Source organism: Culex quinquefasciatus, chromosome 2 (genome assembly GCF_015732765.1).
Source record: "Culex quinquefasciatus strain JHB chromosome 2, VPISU_Cqui_1.0_pri_paternal, whole genome shotgun sequence".
Classification (NCBI taxonomy): Eukaryota; Metazoa; Arthropoda; class Insecta; order Diptera; family Culicidae; genus Culex; species Culex quinquefasciatus.
The window spans coordinates 115,430,121-115,452,037 of NC_051862.1; the positions used below are offsets into that span (position 1 = coordinate 115,430,121).

Consider the following 21,917-nt stretch of genomic DNA (forward strand, 5'->3'; position numbering starts at 1 on the left):
AAGATTGATGCAGGGAATCATGAGAAATAAGCGATTTGGTTCTTCAATGCAGCAGAAAGGAATACAATTTTTGGCAAGTAACCTCATTTTGGCGCCACCTACATTTGAAACACAGGCGCGCTGCAAAACCTCAATCAAATGAACTATCAAATCCCATTCAAAGCAAGATGAACTTACTAGTAGTATTTCTACTTGCGTACTTGCGTGGAATTTCCCGAGGATTCCGAATATGTAAAAATTGAGCCCAAAAAGTGCCGTCTTCTTGGCCAAAAGTTAACGCTGTAAAAAAGTAATTTGCAAAAGCTATGAGAAAAAGTACATCCAAAAGTTTCATCCAAATCGGAGCACCTCGACACGACCTCTATAACAAACCGAGCAAAATCTACTGCTTCTTAATTCCATGTTTTCACACGCAATACATGCGCACGTAAATAGCGGGATTGCCACAAAAGGCGATAACTCAATAGGCGAGATCTCGAAAGGCGAAAATTCAAAAGGCGAGAAAGTAGACCCACCACGCTAGGCGAAATAACACAAAAGGCGAAATGGCTCAAATGGCGAAAAAGTATTATTTGATTAGGATTTTTCCTTTCTCTCAGACAAAGAAGTACGAAGTGTGAACAAACAATTCATCCTGCTCGTTCGTGGATGGATTGTTAGTTTACACATCTACACTGAAATAAAAAAAAGTACCAAATTCCTAAATTCTAGGAATTTTGCCTACTTTTCTTAATAAGGCAAAAAGAAAAAAAAAAAAAAAGCTATTGTCTTTCATAGGTTTATTATGTTTATAATCGGATTGATAATTGGATGTAGACATTTAAAAAAGCTCGCTTTTACGTGGTTTGGTTGATCAGTAGTTTTATTGTGTAATGTTTATGCATTTTAAATTCTGAATCTTTATCATTCGGGTATGGGCAACGAACACACGACCTCTGGAAATCCAGTACACTGCTACTTGAAACCCCTATGGGCCTACGGTCAGGATTTCGAGTGAGCACTTTGCTCTTTGAAGGGAATCTGACTTTGGCGTGCCAAATAGTAATCTAGAGGCTTTGTTTTGGTCTCAAAATTGTTGACAAATCTGTAATAACTGATTTGAAAAAAGAACGGGAATATTTGAGGAAATGCTTTATAAAAGTACGGTATTTTTTCGCCTTATGTGGTTTTCGCCTTTTGAAACATTTCGCCTAATGAATTTTCGCCTTTTGTGATTTCGCCTTTCGAGTCTTCGCCAAACGTAGGAGACTCTAAATAGCTATATGGCTGGAAACCAAATGGGCTTTCTGTACACAACAAATGAAATATTTAGTTTTTTTACAGTGGTTTTATTGAAATGAAATATTAAAATTTCATATCACACGCTTATTCGTTAAATCGTCTATATCAGTAAATTAAATTACATTTGTCTTCAATGCATACTCCACTATAAAACAATGAAATAAGGTATTAAAACGAGAAAAAAGGAAACAATTTACAAGCACTGAACGAACTCTACACGAACGATAATGAATAAACTAAACGGTAGCAGGTAAAGGTAAAACATAATTTATACTCTCTCTCAGTACTGTTTTTGAAAACGAATCGTTCATCGCGCGCGCAGCTCATTGACTCACGCCGGCCAACTTACTGTAACTGCAAGTCTTTAACTCATAAGAATGATTGATTGAGAACAGAAAGTGTGAACGTGTATGTATGAAGTGAGTGAATTAATTATTATGCCGCCTCTCTCTCTCTTTCTCTCAAGACGCTTACAAATGCTCAAAACGTTGTAGAATTTTAAAATGGAATTTACATAATTTTTAAACTCGCATGAATCAAACTTCTTCTAATGTATCTCCGTGATGCAGAGTGTCAAGTTAATAAGATGAGGGTCAAACTGATTGTGATTTGAATGAAACACTAGAGTGTGTGTGTGCAACGAGCAAGAAACGCGAGAGCAATCTTTTGTTTAAAAATAACTTATTTGCTAGTTGTGTTGGTTTGTTGTTTTTGTTGTTGTTAAGTAGCCTAATTACTTATTTCTTGGACGATCCCGAACCATGAGACTTTGATTGCTGATAGTTTCCATAGTTGTGTTGATTTGCATACTGCGACCAGTACTGCTGCATGTTGGACTGCGAATGTGCGTCCGATCCGTTGCCACCCTGCTGCTGCAATAAGTTTTTGACATTTGACTACAAACACACAAAGACACATTCCAAATTATAGAAATAAGAAGCCAGATTTTTTTCGTAGGAAAACCCGTAGAATTTGGCAACACTGCGCGCGATGAGCAATTTGCGAAATTCTTCCGGTGCAAGGAGGGAAGAATTGCGGTTTCAAATTACCTGCCACCACGAGTACCACTGCTGGGTGTCGTCGTTTTGTGAGCCGTAGCCGTAGTTTGAGTTTTGCTGATTCCAGCCACTGTTGTATCCTGCAGAAATAAAGACAAGAATGATTTGCTTGATTTTTTTTAAATGATTCACAAATTTACCTCGATTTCTGTCGTATCCGCGGGCTCGGCTGTTTTGATATCCTCTGTTGTTGAAGCGATTATCGTACCTGTTGGATGAACAGCACAAAGAAAAATATTGTAATTGAATCGTCATTCTTAGACAACGAATGCAGAATTATTAATGTTCTGATTCAAATAAATACAGTTTGCAATGAGAATGGTTTGATTTTTTTATATTATCCTAATTTACAACATTCGGTTTCGTTTCATGTCAGGGTTCCCAGTTTGCCGCAAAATAATTTATTTGAAATACCTTCAATATACAGTTCAGGTGCAGACTCAATTACCCGAAGAATCGATTATCCGATGGTTTGTATAGAGACTTTTGATAATCTAATAATTAAAAAAACTTATTTCAATTATTGAAGTGTAATTTTATCGACCTTAAACTTTAAAGCATTTTTGTAGTAGGTTTGGATCAGAGACCGAAGTTAGGACGTTGCAAATACCAACATAAACATTGAAAATATTTGATAAACGATAAAAAAATCGTGATGCGGTTTTCCGAAGCAAAGTTTCAGGTTTGTCAACTTTTTTACCATCATCAGGGCTGGAATTTAGTTTGAGGTGAGATTGGAGGGCTTTTGTTAATTTGATTTGGTTAACCGCGGTGGATTTTCTTGAAATAATTCGAACTGTCAAAAATCCACCATAGCATCTACCACATTGATCGCACAAAAATCTGTGGTAGAAAAGTATCCACCGGTAGATGCTTTGGTGGATTTTTGACAGTTCGAATTATTTCAAGAAAATCCACCGCGGTTAACCAAATCAAATTAACAAAAGCCCTTGGGTCTTACAAATTTCTGCATTTTTGTATGACTCAATCTGACCCCAGATAAGAGAGGGATTGGGAGCCGACCACGTCCCGTTAAACTGCCCTTCGCAAATTTGGTTGTGTGACGGCTTCTGTGGCTACGCTCTGTTGAGGGGGAATGATTGTAAATGCGGGAATGAGAAAGAAATAGTTGAAGTAGTTATGTCACAGACATAACCGGAATGGCGTGGACTACGTAAAGTTTTGATATGTGCAAATCGAAGTGTTTGGTAGCAGGATGAGGGGGAGGGAGAGGGGTTGGGGCGAGAGCAGCCTCAGAAAGCTGAGCAATTCGTTACCCCCGAAGACCAACATTTGTTCCTGTAAGGCATTTCACCGACTCATCTCGGGTAGAACGAGACGGGGAGTGAGGGCAACTCCGAAAAATTTGGAGTCCTCACGCCCTTCCTCTTATTTGACAACCACGGCTTGACCTACGAGAGGCAACTGTTCAGCGAGAAGGCAGTAGGCGACGCTGTGTCGTTGCAGACTCGTCCCGGGTGGGACGAGGGACGGGGAGTGTGGCAACTCCAAAGAGTTGGGAAGTCCTCACCCCCTACCACGAAAGATCCAAACGGTCCGGCCATCGAGAGGCAACTGGCTGACGGTGACGACGAGAAGGCGATGCGCGCTTCTTTTGCAGTTCTGGTCCCTCTCTATCCTGCTGCTGCTGCTGCTCTGGGCTGAGCTTTCCTGCTGCTGCTGCCGGCCCGACGTCTGAGACGTGAATGATAGAACGGGCTCTGGCGCGCGTTCTTATATATGGTGTTGGGTCTCTACTTCCCCTCCTTTTTCGCGGTGCTTGGGTGATTTTCCCCTCAAAATAGGTACTTGACATTCCCGTCCGTGAGTGGGAAGCGCTCATTTTGCTTGCAAAATCTCTGCATTTTGAATTTTTTTAAAAACATTGAGGTGTTTCAATAGTTAAACTATTTTTCCTACATTGAAAATTTAATAGCAAATTGCTGAATAATTTTCGAATCGAATGCAGCAGAAATCGTGCCGATTCGATTTGAGGAGAAGAAGTTATAAGCGTTTGACGGATGACGCAGTAATCCAGGGCCTCCGGCCCGGGTTTTTTGGAATGGCACCCTAGTACCTTCGAGTAAGACGTAGTCTACGTCAAAAGAGAATTTCACGATTATAGCTAGAGCAACATTTGAAAAGGGCGTATAAGCATTTTTACAGCCAGAACTATTATGCAAATTTTGAGCCAACTGGATTGAAACTCGTCTGAAAAACCTGTATCATTTTTTCCTTCAAAACGGTGGCGCCGCGCTTATTTCTCACGATTCTCTGCATCAATCCTAATGAAACTAGTTGCAAAAGACGAGAAAATTTTTTTGCTTCAAAATAATGTACATAAATTTTTGGGCGCGCAAAAAATTGTGAGCTTTTTCTTTATAAAAACATGTTTTGGAACACGAAAATATAAGTTTCCCCGTATATATCAATGAAATAAACAGTTATATAGTTGATAACAGATGTGTTAACGTATATTTAACATTTTTTTTATTGATTTTTGACAGACTTTCTTGCCAAATAGTCCAAATTACCATCTATTTCTAAATTTATAGTTTTCTGATAGAAAAATCAAACAAATATTGGAAAGTTGTACACCAAATTATTGGAAATAATTTTTCTCATCCGAATCCGGCAAAAGTTTTATAAAAATGTTGATTATGAAGGAAAAAACACATTTTTTTTTTTTCAAAAAATCATAGGTTATGAGCGTACTATTTGCTCATATAGGTGGCGACATGTGTCTTTTAGCTTTGCTGCAAATCCTCGACTACACTTAAAAGTTGGGTTTGTTATTTATTTTAGCAAAACTGCATATTTTTAACGAAAGTGCCAACAATATTCGTAATTACCTTTTCCTCTTGGTGGCGCTTTGTGTTAGTTTGTGTGTGGTCGAAGTTTGCGGACCTTTTTTTCAGCAATTTTTTGGAATTATTTGTATTTGTTTTGGTTGTTTTTGTCTTCAAAAATGGCACAGTTGCAAAAAGCGCATTTGAACAAGAAAATCCGAAAGAAATAAAATTTAAGTTTAAGTAAATAAATGAAGATGCATTTAATTTCAATATCAAATTAGGTAAATATTAAAGAAACCAGGGAGTTTTGTCCAAAACGACTTATATTTACATTATTTTTTTTGATAAAAGCTATTAAACTACCTACATTTGTTTCAAAATTCAAAAAAATACCAAGCGAAACAATGTTATTGGGCCAATGTAAAATTGTAAACCAAGAGAAAACTAGTATCTTGCTAAGGGACCATCCATAAACCACGTGGACACTTTTTTGAGATTTCGAACCCCCCCCCCCCCCCTTCGTGGACAATTGTCCATACAAAAAAAAATCTCCCCCCCCCCAATAGTGTCCACGTGGTTTATGGATGGTCCCTAATGTCAGTGGAGGAGTAAGGAAAAATGTCGAATGCCTACGTTTTTCTTATTTTATATTTATTATTTTCATTTCATTTAAAAATATTTTGAATAGTTGTACATTAGGATGCAACAAAAATGACTTTTTGGCGGGCATTCAGTGGTTTGTTCCGGTGGGCATACTGAGCCCAAATCCCAAATATGAGCTTGATTGGACGTAACAGGAGCTGGCGCTCCGCTCATCAATTTTAAATGGGATTTAACCCGTAAAAATATTTTTTTTTTCAAAAATGCCTATTTTTGAGGCACTTTGGCCACCAATGCGTTTACCAAAAAGTTCTTGCGCATCTTTCGGTATATATAACATTTAAGTTTGGAGTTTAAGTAAAATTCACTTCGACCAGTCTCCCAATCAAGGATCTCTAATGAAACCATGTTGACCTTGGTTAATAAGTGTTCAAAGTACCTTATGAAGCAGCTTTTGACAAATTTTGAAAAGTTTTAAAAGTTAGTGAATTATAATTGGATAAATAGCATTATTTTATTACTTTGAAAATGTAATGTTTTTCACATTATCAGATTTTTTTAAACAATTTTACTCTTATTTAAAATAGTTCAAATTTATAGTAAATTTGCATTTTCTTCATACCAATTTTTTTAAACTTGTTCAGGAAGAACGCTCCACTCGTGAACATTTTTTTTTTTTTAATTGTGTGATTATTAGCCGGGACTGTGGTGTAGGGGTAAGCGTGGTTGCCTCTCACCCAGTCGGCCTGGGTTTGATCCCAGAAGGTCCCGGTGGCAAATTTTGAGACGAGATTTGTCTGACCACGCCTTCCGTCGGACGGGAAGTAAATGTTGGCCCCGGACTAACCTAAAAAGGTTAGGTCGTTAGCTCAGTCCAGGTGTAGGAGTCGTCTCCCTGGGTCTTGTCTCGGTGGAGTCGCTGGTGGGCAGTTTGACTAACAATCCAGAGGTCGTCAGTTTGAATTCCGGGGTGGATGGAAGCTAAGGTGTAAAAAGAGGTTTGCAATTGCCTCAACAATCAAGCCTTCGGACACCTAGTTTCGAGTAGGAATCTCGTAATCGAGAACGCCAAGGCAATGCTGTAGAGAGAATAATTTGATTTGATTTTTTTGTGATTATTAAATGACTGGTGAATGTGTTTAATACAATCCAACATTTTTGGATGAACTGCAAGTAATTTCAAGTTTGTTTTTTTCACTATTGTTTTTGTTTTTGCAGTAATAAGTAAAAATAATTTTAATAATTCATGAAAACATCAAACCTTATCTTTATTATTTTTAGTCCTTTCTGATTTACTATTCAGTATCTTCCTTTGAAATTTGAGTGACTGTTTGACTGTAAAAATATCAACATTTTATAAATAGTGTTTGTATAATTTTATATTTGAAGCCGACCAATATTCTTATGCAACAGTTTGAATTTTGGGAAAATGCTATTTATTTTACTTTGACTTTGACAGTTGGAACTGTTTTGCTAATTCAGAGACAACAGGTAACCTCCCAAAAAAAACTCAAACGATAAAACAATAGATGGTCGCAAAGGAAGATAAACATTGTTGTTGGTTTAGTTGACCCAAACGCACTTAACTGAAGAATGTGGTTTGGTTTTGGTTTTGGCAATAGTTTATCAAAATTCCGTTTTGTCAGAAAAAAATGCAACGTTTTGAACTCTGTGTGCTGTATTAAATCCCATTTTTAATTATAATTTAAGCAAAACAATGTCATTGGGTAAATTTGGACTTGCAAACACACAGTCGATCCTGCTCACGTCAGTGAAGGTTTACATTTAGAATGAGTGGGATAGCTTGCTTGTTTTCAAATCCACATTCGTTCATTCAAAATTTTTTGCTTGAATTTTGCTTTTTACGCAATACTAAAGACCTTTTCAAATGTCCGGAAGAAGATCGACAATGCGACAAATTCTCGCTTACTATTTCAAAAGGTCCTATGTACATAGGAAACACATGGGGCATTGGTTGTTTTGAAAAAGTTATCTAGAATTAATCAAACGCTGCCCCAACGCGACATAAACAAACTAACTAACACCCCAGATTGCCAAAAGTCATTATTCATGCGTTAACTTGCAGCACAGGAGGGAAAATATCTCCAAACTCGAGGAATTGAAATCGAAAAATCAGGCATCACACATTGACCCATTGATTTGCTTGAAAAAACCATCCGTCAAATGATTTGCTCCCGTTAGATCCCGTGGCAAACCTGAGTTTTGTTTAGATTCGGATGAACTCGGATGAACTCGAAGCTAAATTAGCTCTCACATAATTACCGCGGTGGGCTTGACGCGGGTGCCACATTAGCTTTGCAACGCAATTAGGTCCCTGCGGTGGAGATGCCCTAACAAAGGGCACTCGAAAAATGAACTTCTTAATTCGACCTCGTAGACCCACCTTCACGTATACCTATCGACTCAGAATCATGTTCTGAGCAAATGTCTGTGTGGATGTGTGTAGGTAGGTGGACAAAAAAATTGTCACTCGATTATCTCCGGACTGGATGAACGGATTTTGACCGTATTAGTCTCATTCGATCCGTCTTGGGGTCCCATAGGTCTCTAATTAAAATCAGCAAATTTAGTTAAGTACTTCAAAAGCTATGCTAAAAAAACAATTTTGGCGTATGTCCGGAAGATTGTAAAAAGGGTGGTTTTTGCAAGAAACCCTATCATGTTATACATTTTCAGAAAGGTATTAAAAAGACCTTTCTAATGAGGCGGGACATCGTTCTGATGAATCCACGCGTCAAGTCTATTCCCTTGAACCAGGCTTTTCTTTGCACCTTAGGTCGTATGGAATACATCCAACGTCCCTTGGTGTCGCCGTCCCATTGTGTTTGCCAATCCAGAAGCGCACGCTGCCTCGGAAAACCGTAGCATTCTAGTAGGCTAATTCGCCTTTCAAAAATGTCTCCACTCTCAGCACCCTTTTTGGCGAGCAAGTCCGCTTTCTCGTTACCCGGAATCGAGCAATGAGCGCGGACCCACACCACCGTGATGCTGAAGGACTGAGCCGCCAGGTTGTTTTAAGACTCCCTGGGATATAGACGTTGGTGATTTTAAAAGAAGTTATGTTTGTTTTTCTTAAATATAATGAAGAACATAATGTTTTATTGAATATGGATGATCACGTATCAATAAAACCAACGTTTTTCATCGTTTGTTATGAACAACTGCTTTTGCTTTTATATAAAATTGGGAATTGAAAAATTATGCTAAACTTTTGAATGCATTTTTCTCAAAACGCATGGTTTGCACATGATGCTTGTTGGCGTCGAAATACCCAGTAATAAAGCAGAAAACTCACCCAGCATTGTTCCGCGTCCAGTCGTTGTTTCCGTAGCGAGCTCCGCCACCGTAGCCGCTGCCTCCACCGCCTCCACCTTGCCGACCGTACCCATTGCCAGGCCGATAGTTTCGGTTCTGGGAATACTGCTGTGCATTATTGTTGTATCGTTGCGCGTTATAACCACCGCCTCCTCCCTGTTGATACTGCTGTCCGCCGTAGCGATTGTTACCGCCGTAGCCCTGGTTCCATCGCTGCTGCTGCTGATGGTTGCCACCTCCGCGTCCGCGATTCTGATACTGATTCTGGTTACGGTTGTATCCACCACGTGGCACCAGTTTGCGGCCTGCTTCGTTCATCTTTTGCACCATCTCGCGGGCCTTTTCCTCCTCCAGCTCGACGTACGTGATCTCGGTGAACCAACCCAGCTCCAGGGTGGGGAGGTAACAGTGGGCTGCAAAAAAAAAAAAAAAAACAACAACAACAACGCTATGAGAATGGCGCACTGTTGGACGTTTCCCGAGAATTGCCTACCCTTCATCACGTTCACCTGCCCTTCCGGCACTTCAACTCCGTACGTGTCCTGCTTCTGCTTCAGACGCCGGTTGTACTCTTCTTCGTCGGGAATCACCACGATCGCTCGCCGAGCAGCAAACCCGCCAAATACTCGCAACCTGCGCTTTTGTTCCGACGCAAACGTGTTGGTCTGTGTGGACGGGGGGAGGAAACGAATCGTTACTCTAACGTCGTTGAGTTATTAAAAAAAAAAAAATACCTGATCGAGTATGAAATTCCTTCGCCGCTTGGCGGCTGCTTCGTTTAGCTTGTTTAGGTTCTTGGCCAGCGTGTCGACCAGCTTGGGCCACTTGCCCGTGTTGGAGGGCAGTCGCGGCTTTCCCGACACCTGCGGAGAGCGTACGAAACGCGAGATTAGCTATGGCGTTAGCACTTGAAGTTACCCACCCGACTTACCTTCATTTGGCTGAGCAGTGAGTCAACGCTCAGCACCGTGTACCGTTTGTCTGGATTTTCGGCCAAGTAGTTCTTGACCCAGTGTGTCTTGCCACTGCTGGGCATGCCAATCATGAAGATGACCTGAGGTTAGCAGATGTGGTGGTTACGAAAGCGACTTTCAAGAAAAATCAATAAGTGGCAACATACCTCGCACTCGCCTCGACTCTCCGGTCGGGCAATGCCTTCGACGAGATTTTCTTTATCGATCGCTGCAATGTAGATGTAGTCCGGGTCGATCGCCTTCGGCTCTTCCTCCTTGGGTTGTTCGGCTTGTGGTTCCGTTTCAGACTTTGACTCCGTCTCCGGTTCTTTGTTTTCTTCCTGTGGCTAAGGCGATGTATTGTTAATTTGAGTTTGACAAAAATAATCGAAGCTTTGAAACTTACCTTGGCTTCTTTCGGAGCTGGTTCAGTAGCAGCATCCTCGGTCGAACCCTCACTTTTCTTCTCTTCCTCAACGGGTACATCTGTAGCATCTTGCTTATCACCGGCATCGTCCTCGGTTTCCTGCTTTTCCGGTTTCGGTTGCTCCTTTGCCTTTTCCGGTTTGCGATCGTTAAGCAGACTTCGCTCCAGCTGCCCAAAGTTGACTTTGAACGCGATATTCTTGCTGTACACGTGGGGAAACATCGCTTGTCCGTTCAAGTCATCGAGTTCGAACTCGAACGCAACTCCCTGGCTGGCACCGTTCAGCGTGTATTCAATCTTGCACGGAGTGGATTCAAGATCCAGGTAGACACCCAAGACGTCGTTGACCTTGTACTGTGCACCGTAGTCGGTGAATGTGCAATCGGTTGCTTTCTGGCCGTCGCTGCCATAGGCGAAGGAATGTTTCGACTCTCCAAGCAGTAGATCCGCCTCCGTGGTGGACCATCCGGCTCGGAATTCCGCAGTGACCAACTCTTCCGTCACCTTGTGCATGGCGTTGGTATGCGTAAGCAACACTTCGTAAGCTACCTTGCCCTTGCGAACGCCCAAATTGGCACGTGCACCGGCCCATGCCATCGCTAATGCCCCATCCGAAAGCGGCTTTGCAGTGTCGAAAGAGTTCGAATTGATTTCCAAATTCAAGTGAGAATCAATCCAACTCAGTCCGAACTTGCCACCGTCAATCTCCGGTTCCATTTCTTCCGAGCTGAACTCAATCGGGGTTGGAGCCTTCTTTGGCTTGTTGTTCGAGTCCTTGTTCTCCGCATCGGATTTGCCCTTCTCCACACTCGTGTCCGCCGACTGATCCTCGGTGGCGTTTGTCTCTTCCTCTTCTTCGTTGCCACCATTGGTATCTTCGCCCTCCCCTTCCACAATCGAATCCGTAGCGGAAGCATTTGCAACGTCAGCCTTCACCTCTTCCGGCTTGGCGTCCGATTCCGATTCCTCCATCTTCTCTGGCTCTAATTCTGCAGTCGGTTTCTCCGGTGTGGCCTTGGGTGTACTCTGCTGCTGCTGCTGCTTGGTTGCAGAAGTAGGGGTTGTAGCAGCCTTGGGCGCTGCTGGACTTGCCGTCGCGGACTTTGTCGGCGTTGCCGGGGCGGCTTTGGTTGGAGATTCAGGTTTGGAGGAGACTGATTTCGGCGGTGAACTTGCCGCTGGAGCTGCAGCAGGGGAAGCGGTGGTAGTGACAGGGGCAGAGGCATTTTCCGTTTCCTTAACTTCTTCCAGCACGTCGAGCCGCTTTTCGGCGTTGGGTTGCTTTACCGGCGAAGGAGATTTCGTTATCGATCGGGTTCGGCGCTTCTTGCGGACGCTCGAAGAATCCGCCGCTGAATCTGCAGCCTCTTCCGATGGTTCGGCTTGCTCTGGTTCCTCGCTGACGCTGTCCAAGGGCGTTACTTCGGTTTTAACCGGCGAGGGCGACCGCGTCATCGACCGACGTCGACTCCGGCGTACGGGTGTTGAGAGGTTCGGTGTACCGACGTCCAACTTTTTGGAGGCTAAAAGTAAAAAAAGGGGGGGGGGACAGTTGAGTTCCTATCATGAAACACAAGTTCAATTTTGTTTTTTTTTTATGTGTCTTCCTCACACACATTAATTTTTTTTCTTGTCTAAAATAACAATGTTCTCTAAATGAAATTCAAATGCTTGATAAAGTTGATAAAATTTTTACATCTTCAACTTTTTGGACTCCATGTGGAAAGATTTTTCAATAGGGTCCTGAAGCCCTAAGTAAATTTTAATGTAAAACGGTTTAAAACACGATTAAACGCCATTTCTGATTCTGAGTGAAATTTGTTTGATTAACATTCCACTTGGGATTAGAACGTATCGGTTGCTGTTCTACGAGCGAATATGTAGAAAAGGCTGCGATACTACTTCACAAAGCTGAAGTCGCCGCTATGAGTTTCTGATCGGACGAACAAATTTTCTTATTTACTGCGACCTCCAAGACTCAGGTGAGTTCTGTGGCGGGTGTTTCGTGGGTTTTGGTTCGAAGTTGAATATTTTGTTTTGGTATTCTAGGTAACATCAATGGCTGTTGATTCCACCGGCGGCCCTCCTTAGCATCCTCCAGAAGGATCCGGAGAATAGCATCGGTGAGGACAGTTCCGAGCAGCGGTCGAAGGGGTTTAAGTTTGATTGACGCGGTCATGCCGAAGGTTGGCCATCCGGCAGAGTATGCCGAATCACCGGCAAAAGACGATTAAACCGGAGGCAGCGGAAACCAACGGGACGACGAGCAGCGGAGGAACAGTGGGGCGACCACGAATAAAAACGAAAAATGAAATGAAGTTTTGGTTATATTACGATAATTCAAAAATATACACGTTTAAAATTTAAATAAACTTTTGTTTTCATTTAAGAAAAATGGGTATAAAAAATAATGTATTTTAATATGATCTCCATGAGCATTGCCATATATTCTGTACACAATTTCATCTATGAATGTCATAAGATAATTCAATGGAAATCTTAATAGAGATCTCCACGGTTTCTCTCACGCACACCATGATTCTGTGTTAGTATTTGTATTTGAAGTATTGTTTTGGTTTTGAACGATTGTGATTTGCTGAATTCCAAGCAGCTGATTTTGTTTACACTTTTCTAACGCAGACAAAGGCAAATCGAGTAGATCAATCGTCTGTAAAAACCAGCTGTTTACCACGTGCTCGTGGTATAACAAAGAGCACAGCTGATTTTGACAGACGAATCATTCTACTCGATTTGCCTAAGTCTGCGTGTAAATTTTGTACAAACTTACACACTCTCGCGCGTGGATATCTCTATTGACGGCTTTGTCAAATTTTCCCTCACAGCCATAAGAAAATCTTATGACATCCGAATAAAATCCTGATGTCGAAAGGTCAGGATTTTGCCAGTACTTTTTTCTGAGTGTATGAAACTCAATAGCTTATGGGACATTTAAAAAAAAAACTCTAGAACTAGACTTTTTTTTAATGTTTTTGCCTTCCTCACCTTTATGAAGAAATTCGCAATTCACTCGCAATCACTCGAAAATTATGTAAGAAACCTCGTCATGTTGTATGTTTTTAGAAAGGTATTCAAAAGAGCTTTCCAACGAGTTCAAAAGATTGAAGATCTGACAACCCTATCAAAAGTTATAATCACTTAAGAGGCAGTATTTGTAAATATTGCTCGGTTTGTTCTAGAGGTCGTATCGAGGTGCTCCGATTTGGATGAAACTTTCCGCGTTTGTTTGTTTATACATGAGATGAACTCATGCCAAATATGAGCCCTCTACGACAAAGGGAAGTGGGGTAAAACGGGCTTTGAAGTTTGAGGTCCAAAAAACCTAAAAAATCTTAAAATTGCTCGCATTTCCGTAAAACTTTATCAATTCCAAATCTCTTTGATGCATTCGAAAGGTCTTTTGAAGCACTTCAAAATGTGCCATAGACATCCAGGATTGGTTCGACTTTTTCTCTTAGCTTTTGCAAATTACTGTCAAAAATGGATTTTTTTAAAACACTAATATCTTTTTGCAACAGCCTCCAACACCCATACTCCCATAGGTCAAAAGATAGGTAATAACATGGACTATAAGCCTACGGTGTTAACTTTTTGGCCAATCGCAGTTTTTCTCATAGTTTTTCGATTTTTCTGGAACAAACATTTTACAACGTTAGTTTTTTCCCTGTAGGCCGCCATAGCGGCACTTTTTGGTCTCGATTTTGTCATATTCGGAATCCTCGGACAATTTCACGTAAGTTAGTAGTATTGGAGTTGTAAATTTGATTTAAAAAATAATTAAATAAAACATTTTTGAAAAAAGAAATAGATCTTATTTACCCTGTGATCAATACGTCAAATGCTGTATCAAGTAGGCGAAAACCTGTTTTACCCCTAATCCCACAAATTGTTAAAAAATATTTTAATTCATTCTAAATGGCAATTTTTCCAATCAAATTTACAACTCCAATACTTCTAACTTACGTGAAATTGTCCGAGGATTCCGAATATGACAAAATTGAGACAAAAAGTGCCGCTATGGCGGCCTACAGGGCAAAAACTAACGTTGTAAAATGTTTGTTCTAGAAAAATCGAAAAACTATGAGAAAAACTGCGATTGGCCAAAAAGTTAACACCGTAGGCTTATAGTCCATGTTATTACCTATCTTTTGACCTATGGGAGTATGGGTGTTGGAGGCTGTTGCAAAAAGATATTAAAGTTTTAAAAAAATCCATTTTGACAGTAATTTGCAAAAGCTAAGAGAAAAAGTCGAACCAATCCTGGATGTCTATGGCACATTTTGAAGTGCTTCAAAAGATCTTTCGAATGCATCAAAGAGAATTGGAATTGATGAAGTTTTACGGAAATGCGAGCAATTTTAAGATTTTTTAGGTTTTTTGGACCTCAAACTTCAATGCCCGTTTTACCCCACTTCCCTTTGTCGTAGAGGGCTCATATTTGGCATGAGTTCATCTCATGTATAAACAAACAAACGCTGAAAGTTTCATCCAAATCGGAGCACCTCGATACGACCTGTTACACATTGGTGAAAAACTCGCTCTTAAGCACGGGTATGAATCTTCAAGCAATTTCAATATGGCGACTTGTATCAGAAGAAAGTGAGGCATTTTCGCTGGGCTCACTGTTCTGTGTTCTGCGTGCTCGTCCGCAAACATCGACCACACTCATACTAATACAAAGCGCCACCAAGAGGCAAAAGGTAATTACGAATATTTTTGGAACTTTCGTTAAAAAACATGCGGTTTTGCAAAAACAAATAACAAAACTAACTTTTAAATGTAGTTTGACTATCATACTTGTAATTTGATGCTAATTTATACGAAATTTGTTTAAAATAATAAGTTTTTTGAAGCACCCTTTTTGGACGGAGATTTCTGTTGTCACCTTTTGGTTCCATGGATTAGCCATAGAGTTATCTACGTGCGCATGTATTGCGTGTATGTACACGAAAAAAGTGAGGTTAAATTTTGTACCGGCCAGCAAAACAAATGGTGTGCTAGTGTGTGTGAGATCGGGCTTAGATAGCTCTATGGATAATTTCACAGTCTGATAAACAGGGCAGCTACCACCACGCAGCGCCACCGTTTTGAAGGAGAAAATGATACAGGTTTTTCAGACGAGATTCAATCTTCTCACTCAAGTGTTATTTATGAACTTCTTAGAGGCCGGATCTCAGATATTTTGACAAAAACGTTGTCCGGATCTATCATGCAACCTGTCCTTGGATAGGTAATCAAAAGACCTTTCCAACAAGTTCAGTAGATTGCAGATCTAACAACCCTATCAAAAGTTATAAGCACTTAAGTGCTATTTAAGAACTTTTTGGAGGCCGGATCTCAGATATTTTGATAAAAACGTTGTCCGGATCTATCATGCGACCTGTCGTTGGATTAAAAGACCTTTTCAACGAGCTCAAAAAAGTGAAGATCTGACAACCCTATCAAAAGTTATAAGCACATAAGTGCCCAGAGTTATGAAGATCTGACTACTCAATCTGATGGTATGAATAATGAATCAAGTTGATAGACCACTGAAAGGTCCGCCATTTTGTATCTATTTTGGATAGCATTACCCTCTAAATGTGAGTAAGGCACCAACCACCTAACGGTGGATTAAGTAACGTTTTTAACGTAAAATTGGCTGCTGAATCGAATGCCATAACAGGATCTTGTAAAAAAATGTTGAGCAATTTTTTTTGGCGCCGCTGTACATTTTGTGACGTTACAGCAAGGATGTTGTGTTTTGCATTCGACGAGGAATTCATCCTATTTTCAGGATAAGATAAGCTTTGGAAAAATGGTTACTGACCACCAGAGATATTTCGGGTTTCCAAAGGTGGTTTTGATGTGTTTTTTGTTGATTGAAGTGCCTGAAAACACGATATTTCGGTTTATTGCAGTTTATACAGTACTTGTTCGGTAACTGGACTGAACGAAAAATAATACCTATACATAATATTTCCTCATGAAATATAAAAAAAGTTAATCAAATTTATTTACAATGCTTACGTTTCATATTTCATTAATTGTGACTTGATATAAAAAAACGTTACTTGATCCACCTATAGGTGGTTGGTGCCTTCCTCACATGTATGGTTTATAATAGGGTCATAGCACACCATTTTTTTCATGTGCATGTACGCAATATATGCGCAACTAGATAACTTTATTGGAAAGGGAAAAGGATGTCATTTTTTCACATTGGACATCCCTTCTCCCTCACCACAATTATTCATGTAACATAACATAGGATCTAATTTGAATCCTAAAATTGTACTAAAATTAGTGATATTCTTGTTTACAACGAGAATCGTTTTTTATCAGCACAATGGCACTTTTTATGACCACAATAGGTTTAAATTAGCTTTTTAAATCAATTTTGAAAAATTGATTCCACGGTCGATCTTGACATAAAGTATTTTTCTTGAAACCTCGTTCCAAGGGAACCAGAGTTGATCTATCGTTTTCTTTTATTTTTTGCAATACAATCACCCTTGACAAGAATTACGGTTCACTGAATTCGTTATACCACTTTTATATACGAATTTTTCAGTTAAACCATATATATCTTTTTTGGTTTAGTACTTCAACATCGAGCATCGAAATCGAACATCGAATTGTCCACGAGGGAGGGGGTTGAGATTTCCAAAAAGTGTCCACGTGGTTTGTGGATGGTCGCTACAGTTACTTGATTAATTTCTAACCAGTTTCTTTGTAGTGTCTTTGGTCGGCAGCGTCATCGTCGGTCTGGTCCGTTCCTGATCGACTAGCCAATACGACCGACGGAACAACTTCCTATCCCGGGACGATCCGTTGCAGATCGGCAGGCGAAGATCCTGCCGCGGTAGATACAATAGACTTGAGGCAGCAGGAGGAAGTTTCATGTGACCATGAGTGGAAAAGTCATATATATAAAAAAATAATAATTAAATGAAAATAAATGAGCAAATATGAATCTACTTTGTTTTTGTTCATTTGCAAAGAGGTCTTTCGATTTCTCATCCAACGATGGGTCGCATTGTGCATCCGAAAATTATTTTCATCAACATATCTGAGATTTGGCTTCCAAAAAACGTAGACATAACACTTAAGTGCTCATAACTTTTGATAGGGTTATCAGATTAAGGCTCATTTGAAATTCCTTCACGCAGAAAAATAAGGCATTTTTGAATCAACAAAACATTTGTTGTTTTGAAAATCAAGATTTTTATTGAATCAACGCTAAACGTCAAAGCAACATTTTCCAAACAACAAAAGATTTTTGTGGAATTGAGAAAATCAAGGTTTAATTCAACGCAAAATTGGCGTTGATTATATTCAACAAAATTTTTGTTGCAACAAACCTCGTACAGGCTGATTCTACAAAACATTTTTCTGTGTGTTTCAGTTATATAACTAATGATATATAACTAATGATGGAACACATGATAGACCCGGACACTATTTTCATCGTAATATCTGAAATCCGGCATCCAAAAAGTGTATAAATAACACTTAAGTGCTTATAATTTTTGAACTGGTCATCAGATCTTTGAGGTTTTTGGCTCATTTGGAAGGCTTTTCAATTTTCTAACTAATAATGGGTCACATGCTAGGCCCGGACACCGTTATCATCGAAATATCTGGGATCGGGCTTCCGAAAAGTGCATAAATAACACTTAAGTGCTAATAACTTTTGATAGGGTTTTCAGATCTTTGATGTTTTAGGCTCATTTTAAAGGTCTTTCAAATACCTTTCTAAAAATATACCGCAATACATTTGTACCAGTTTTCTTACAAAAACCGCCCTTTTTACAATCTTCTGAACTTTAACTAAAATCGTTTTTTGAGCAAAACTTGTGAAGTACTTGATGATATTCAAAAAAGACTCAGGCGACCTGAAGACGGATTTAACGACACAGATCCGGACAAAATCGGTTAAGCCAGTTTCGAGAAAAAAAATTCTACGTCCATCCACACCTGGGTGCTGAATAGTGGTTCGCAAAACGGCCTCAATTTTGAACTGTCAAAGTGGAACCAATTTACTGTTCGCCAAAAGTAGTGAGTATTGCTATCGATCATTAAAAATTGTTGTTTTTTTTTTTGCAATAATGAAAAATTTGTAGCTTTTGAGGACCTTAAGTTTAAATTAAGAAATCTTAGGAAAGTTGAAGGCGGAATCGTATTTTTTTATATATTATTAATGGAAGTTGCTTATGGAATCGATGCGGTTGTATTCATCCAGAAGCTGTCTTAATTGTTTGATTCAGTTTGAAAACCTACTGGTTTAGTATGCTGGATCAGCTTCCCTACAATTAACGTTGTTTTTTTCGTTGGACCAGGAAGAGCTGCAAGATTCCAAAATCTGCCAGGGAATTTATCAAAAAGTATACAAAATAAAACACATACCACTGATTATGAAATAGCTCATTTACCAGTAAGAAAAAAGTCATGCTTGTGCTTGAACAGCCTCCTACTTTGTAGATGTAAACAAAGTGGGATCATTCAAAAATCACGTTACGCATTCTCTATTTTCATCACCCAGGTTAAGAGGTTAAGATGATCGGTACCACACACCTACAACAATGTCACAGTTTGATTTTGCGCTGCACTCTATCCTATGAATTCTTCGCAATTCGCAATTTTCAGTGTAAGAACGCGCATTGACCGATCTTATGCACTAGGTTCCCGACGAACACGCACTGCCCTTACACCTATATCTCACCCTTGCTCTGAGTCAGTACGAGCAGCACGCTAGAACACGCTTTGAGTGTTCGTGCCAGGCATGCACACCTTCTTTTCCGGTTACGCATTTGAACTCGGCCGGGGGTGGTACATTACGTAGGGTTTGATGTAAGTATAAGCGCCTAACCATTTGTAGTGTGCCTATCAATTTTCATTAAAGAAAAAACTGTTTTATTTTTAGTTTGAATTCAAAAACTAATTTTTATTTACTGTGTGTTGTTTTCTCCTGAAATCTTCTTTATTGTTGAGTCTGTTTATCTGTTGCTATTTCTTTTGTCGCGGTGTTTTGTTACAATTTTTGGTCCTAAGCATGTTATAAAAGTTAACCAAAAATACAATAATAATATATAAGGGACGCTCCTTCCAGAATGTTCCTTACGTGGACGTCAACCGAAGAGCACGCAACAAGGTCAGTGCCATTGCATGCTCTTAGGTATCAATCCTTGGCCTGCTATTTTTCTGTTTTTCATATAAAAAATCAACAGTTTTTAATTTTTGTATTTTTTTGAAAACCTAAATTTCGAAATCGGGCTTCGTTATGCACACGGGATATGTCTTGAGAGTCCTCACTCCACATTTCAGCCGATTTGGTCCATCCCATTTCGAGCTATCGTGGCACCCACAAATCAACTCGGTGTTTTGAGAAAAACGCTCACATAGTTTGACGGTTCGCTTTGCGCATGGCACCACTTTAAACTTAAATCGTCTTCGACTCACTTAAATCTTGAAATATCTTTATGATATTTTCAGGAGTGATTGGAAATCATCTTTTGAAAGGATTTAATAAATAATAGGAAATAAGATTTTTTGAGATTTTTCCATGTATGTAACCCCTTAATGTGTTTCACTGATTCATTTTAGCGCGACTTTTATCGAAGTAGCACGAGTAGCACAAAAAACTCTCCCATTTTCAACTGGCCGGCCGGCGCAGTGGTAGCGTGCACGACTAGCAAGCGAGAACTTGTATATCGCTTGAACGTTTTATTTTTCAACACCATTCAAGTGTTTGGCTATTGAAATTATTTCATGGTCAATCACCGAAATTTCAAGTGTTTTGCGATTGATATTTGAGTGCTCTGTACAGCAGGGCCAGATCATGTGCGAAACACTTCGATGCGCCGGATGCGCCTTGGGAGTTTTGCTCAGTGTAGTTTATTTTAGTTTGAGATCTACATTGATTATTATGTAAAATTGTCCGGGACATTCAAGGGTTAACATTTTATTTTTATCGAATTCCTTAGACAATTTTCTATAAAATGCAACCTGTAGAAAGTCTTTTGCTCAAATAGCTGCAAATTTATGATTAAAAGAAAAAAATGTTTTTTTAGAAATTAGTCAAAAAAGAGGGCGGTGCCAAAAATAGAGGGATAGTCCAATCGGCACCAAACTTGGGATTTCTGTTTGGTCCAAATCGGTGAAGGTCGAGTCCAAAAGTGTACTCAGTTAACCTGGAATGACCCATAAACGACTTCTAGCCAAAATGTATCATTTCAAAAAATACGTTTACAAAAAAAAACATACATAATCTTTTACTGACGAACCAAAGGTTATAAAACTAGTTCTTTTTTTAAATAAATATAAATCAAATAATAATTTGATGGCGCCAAATGTAAATTGTGATCGCTCGAGGTTAAACTCTTTCAGTTGTCAAACTCGCCGCTTAAAAAGACTATGCTGGCATAGACCCTTTGGAAACAACACTGCGAAAGTTTACACAAGCTAGAGGGGGAGCCGATGTAAAGCTCAAAATGGCGCGTCATTTTCCGATATGACGAAACTTGATTCCGGATTTTCGGCGTCAACTACCGGCCCTCAACCGGGATCTTGGTAAGGAAAAGGACACGCTGCCTACCTGCCGTAACCGTTGGGGTCGACACTTCCGCCGCGCCGCCAGCATTCTCTTTTTCCATCGCTTCCTTCAGCCGCTCGACGAGAACCACTTTCACGCCCTTTGTATCGAGTCCGCGGGCCTGCAGTTCCGCCTTCAGATCGTTCACCTTCATCTTGTTTAGATCCATCTTGGCTTGGCTTGTTTTCAGTGGCACTAAATGTCTGCTAGATATTCACCGCAATTATTTTCACGAAAAAAAACACACCGCCGCGCTTCACAACCACACTCGACAGACACGCGTCCGCACTTTTTTTACGACTACCGCTGGATCGAAGTAGGCTAACCAGGCACTCAAAAAGCTTTAAACTTTCTGATAGGTACGCGCGCAATGTTGCCAGCAAGCGTTGCCGACAGTGACATTTTTTAAGTGACTATAAACTCTGTAAAACAAGCTTACGCAGACTATTGGTATGTTCGTTTCAGGGCTAGTTCCACACCAGGGGGATGCTGACGGGATCTGATGACTATGATCCACGAAAAAAATCCATTGGAAAAATGTATTCTTACATAACCTAACGACCTATTTAATAAATTGTAGGATTGTTTGGGGAATGGAATATTTATGATTTCACCCTATTTGGTATATCGAGTAATTAAAAAGAGAGATGTGAGCCGGTACCCAGTCACGACGTTCTAGCAAGATTCTAGCAGAATTCTTAGAGAGCTGGATATTCTTAGAGCATTCTAGCAGAAATGTTCCACCGTTCTAGCAGGATTCTGACAGAACCAGCTCTGCTAGAATATTTCGTGACTGGGTAATATGGAGTTAAACTTTCGCAACTGTCATGGTAAAATTCACAGCAGCTTGACAGAAAGTTTAACTCCATGTTGCACTTT

General features: G+C 39.9%; 1 protein-coding gene across 2 annotated transcripts; it reads right to left on the reverse strand.

The window, feature by feature from the left end:
• Window positions 1-1,307: 1,307 nt before the first annotated feature.
• On the reverse strand, window positions 1,308-21,383 carry LOC6041413 (heterogeneous nuclear ribonucleoprotein U). Of its 2 annotated transcripts, none has more exons than XM_038252278.1 (10): window positions 21,042-21,383; window positions 10,427-11,970; window positions 10,188-10,367; window positions 9,999-10,121; window positions 9,802-9,930; window positions 9,561-9,732; window positions 9,048-9,480; window positions 2,480-2,547; window positions 2,331-2,419; window positions 1,308-2,177 (listed from the first exon to the last, which is right to left on the reverse strand). In XM_038252278.1, the coding sequence occupies exons 1-10, from the start codon at window positions 21,205-21,207 to the stop codon at window positions 2,019-2,021; spliced, it is 3,063 nt and encodes a 1,020-aa protein (XP_038108206.1). In that variant the 5' UTR covers window positions 21,208-21,383; the 3' UTR covers window positions 1,308-2,018. The 2 variants fall into 2 exon arrangements, with proteins under 2 accessions (XP_038108206.1, XP_038108207.1); XM_038252279.1 differs by having other exon boundaries at window positions 1,320-2,153.
• Window positions 21,384-21,917: the final 534 nt, after the last annotated feature.

Bases quoted from the DNA above. Each gene is read 5' to 3' on its own strand.
- LOC6041413 (XM_038252278.1), bottom strand. From the start codon at position 21,207: ATGGATCTAAACAAGATGAAGGTGAACGATCTGAAGGCGGAACTGCAG. The intron at 10,368-10,426 runs GTAAGTTTCAAA...ACATCGCCTTAG, and splicing joins CAGCTCCGAAAGAAGCCAAG to CCACAGGAAGAAAACAAAGA. The intron at 9,733-9,801 runs GTATTTTTTTTT...CCGTCCACACAG, and splicing joins GGAATTTCATACTCGATCAG to ACCAACACGTTTGCGTCGGA.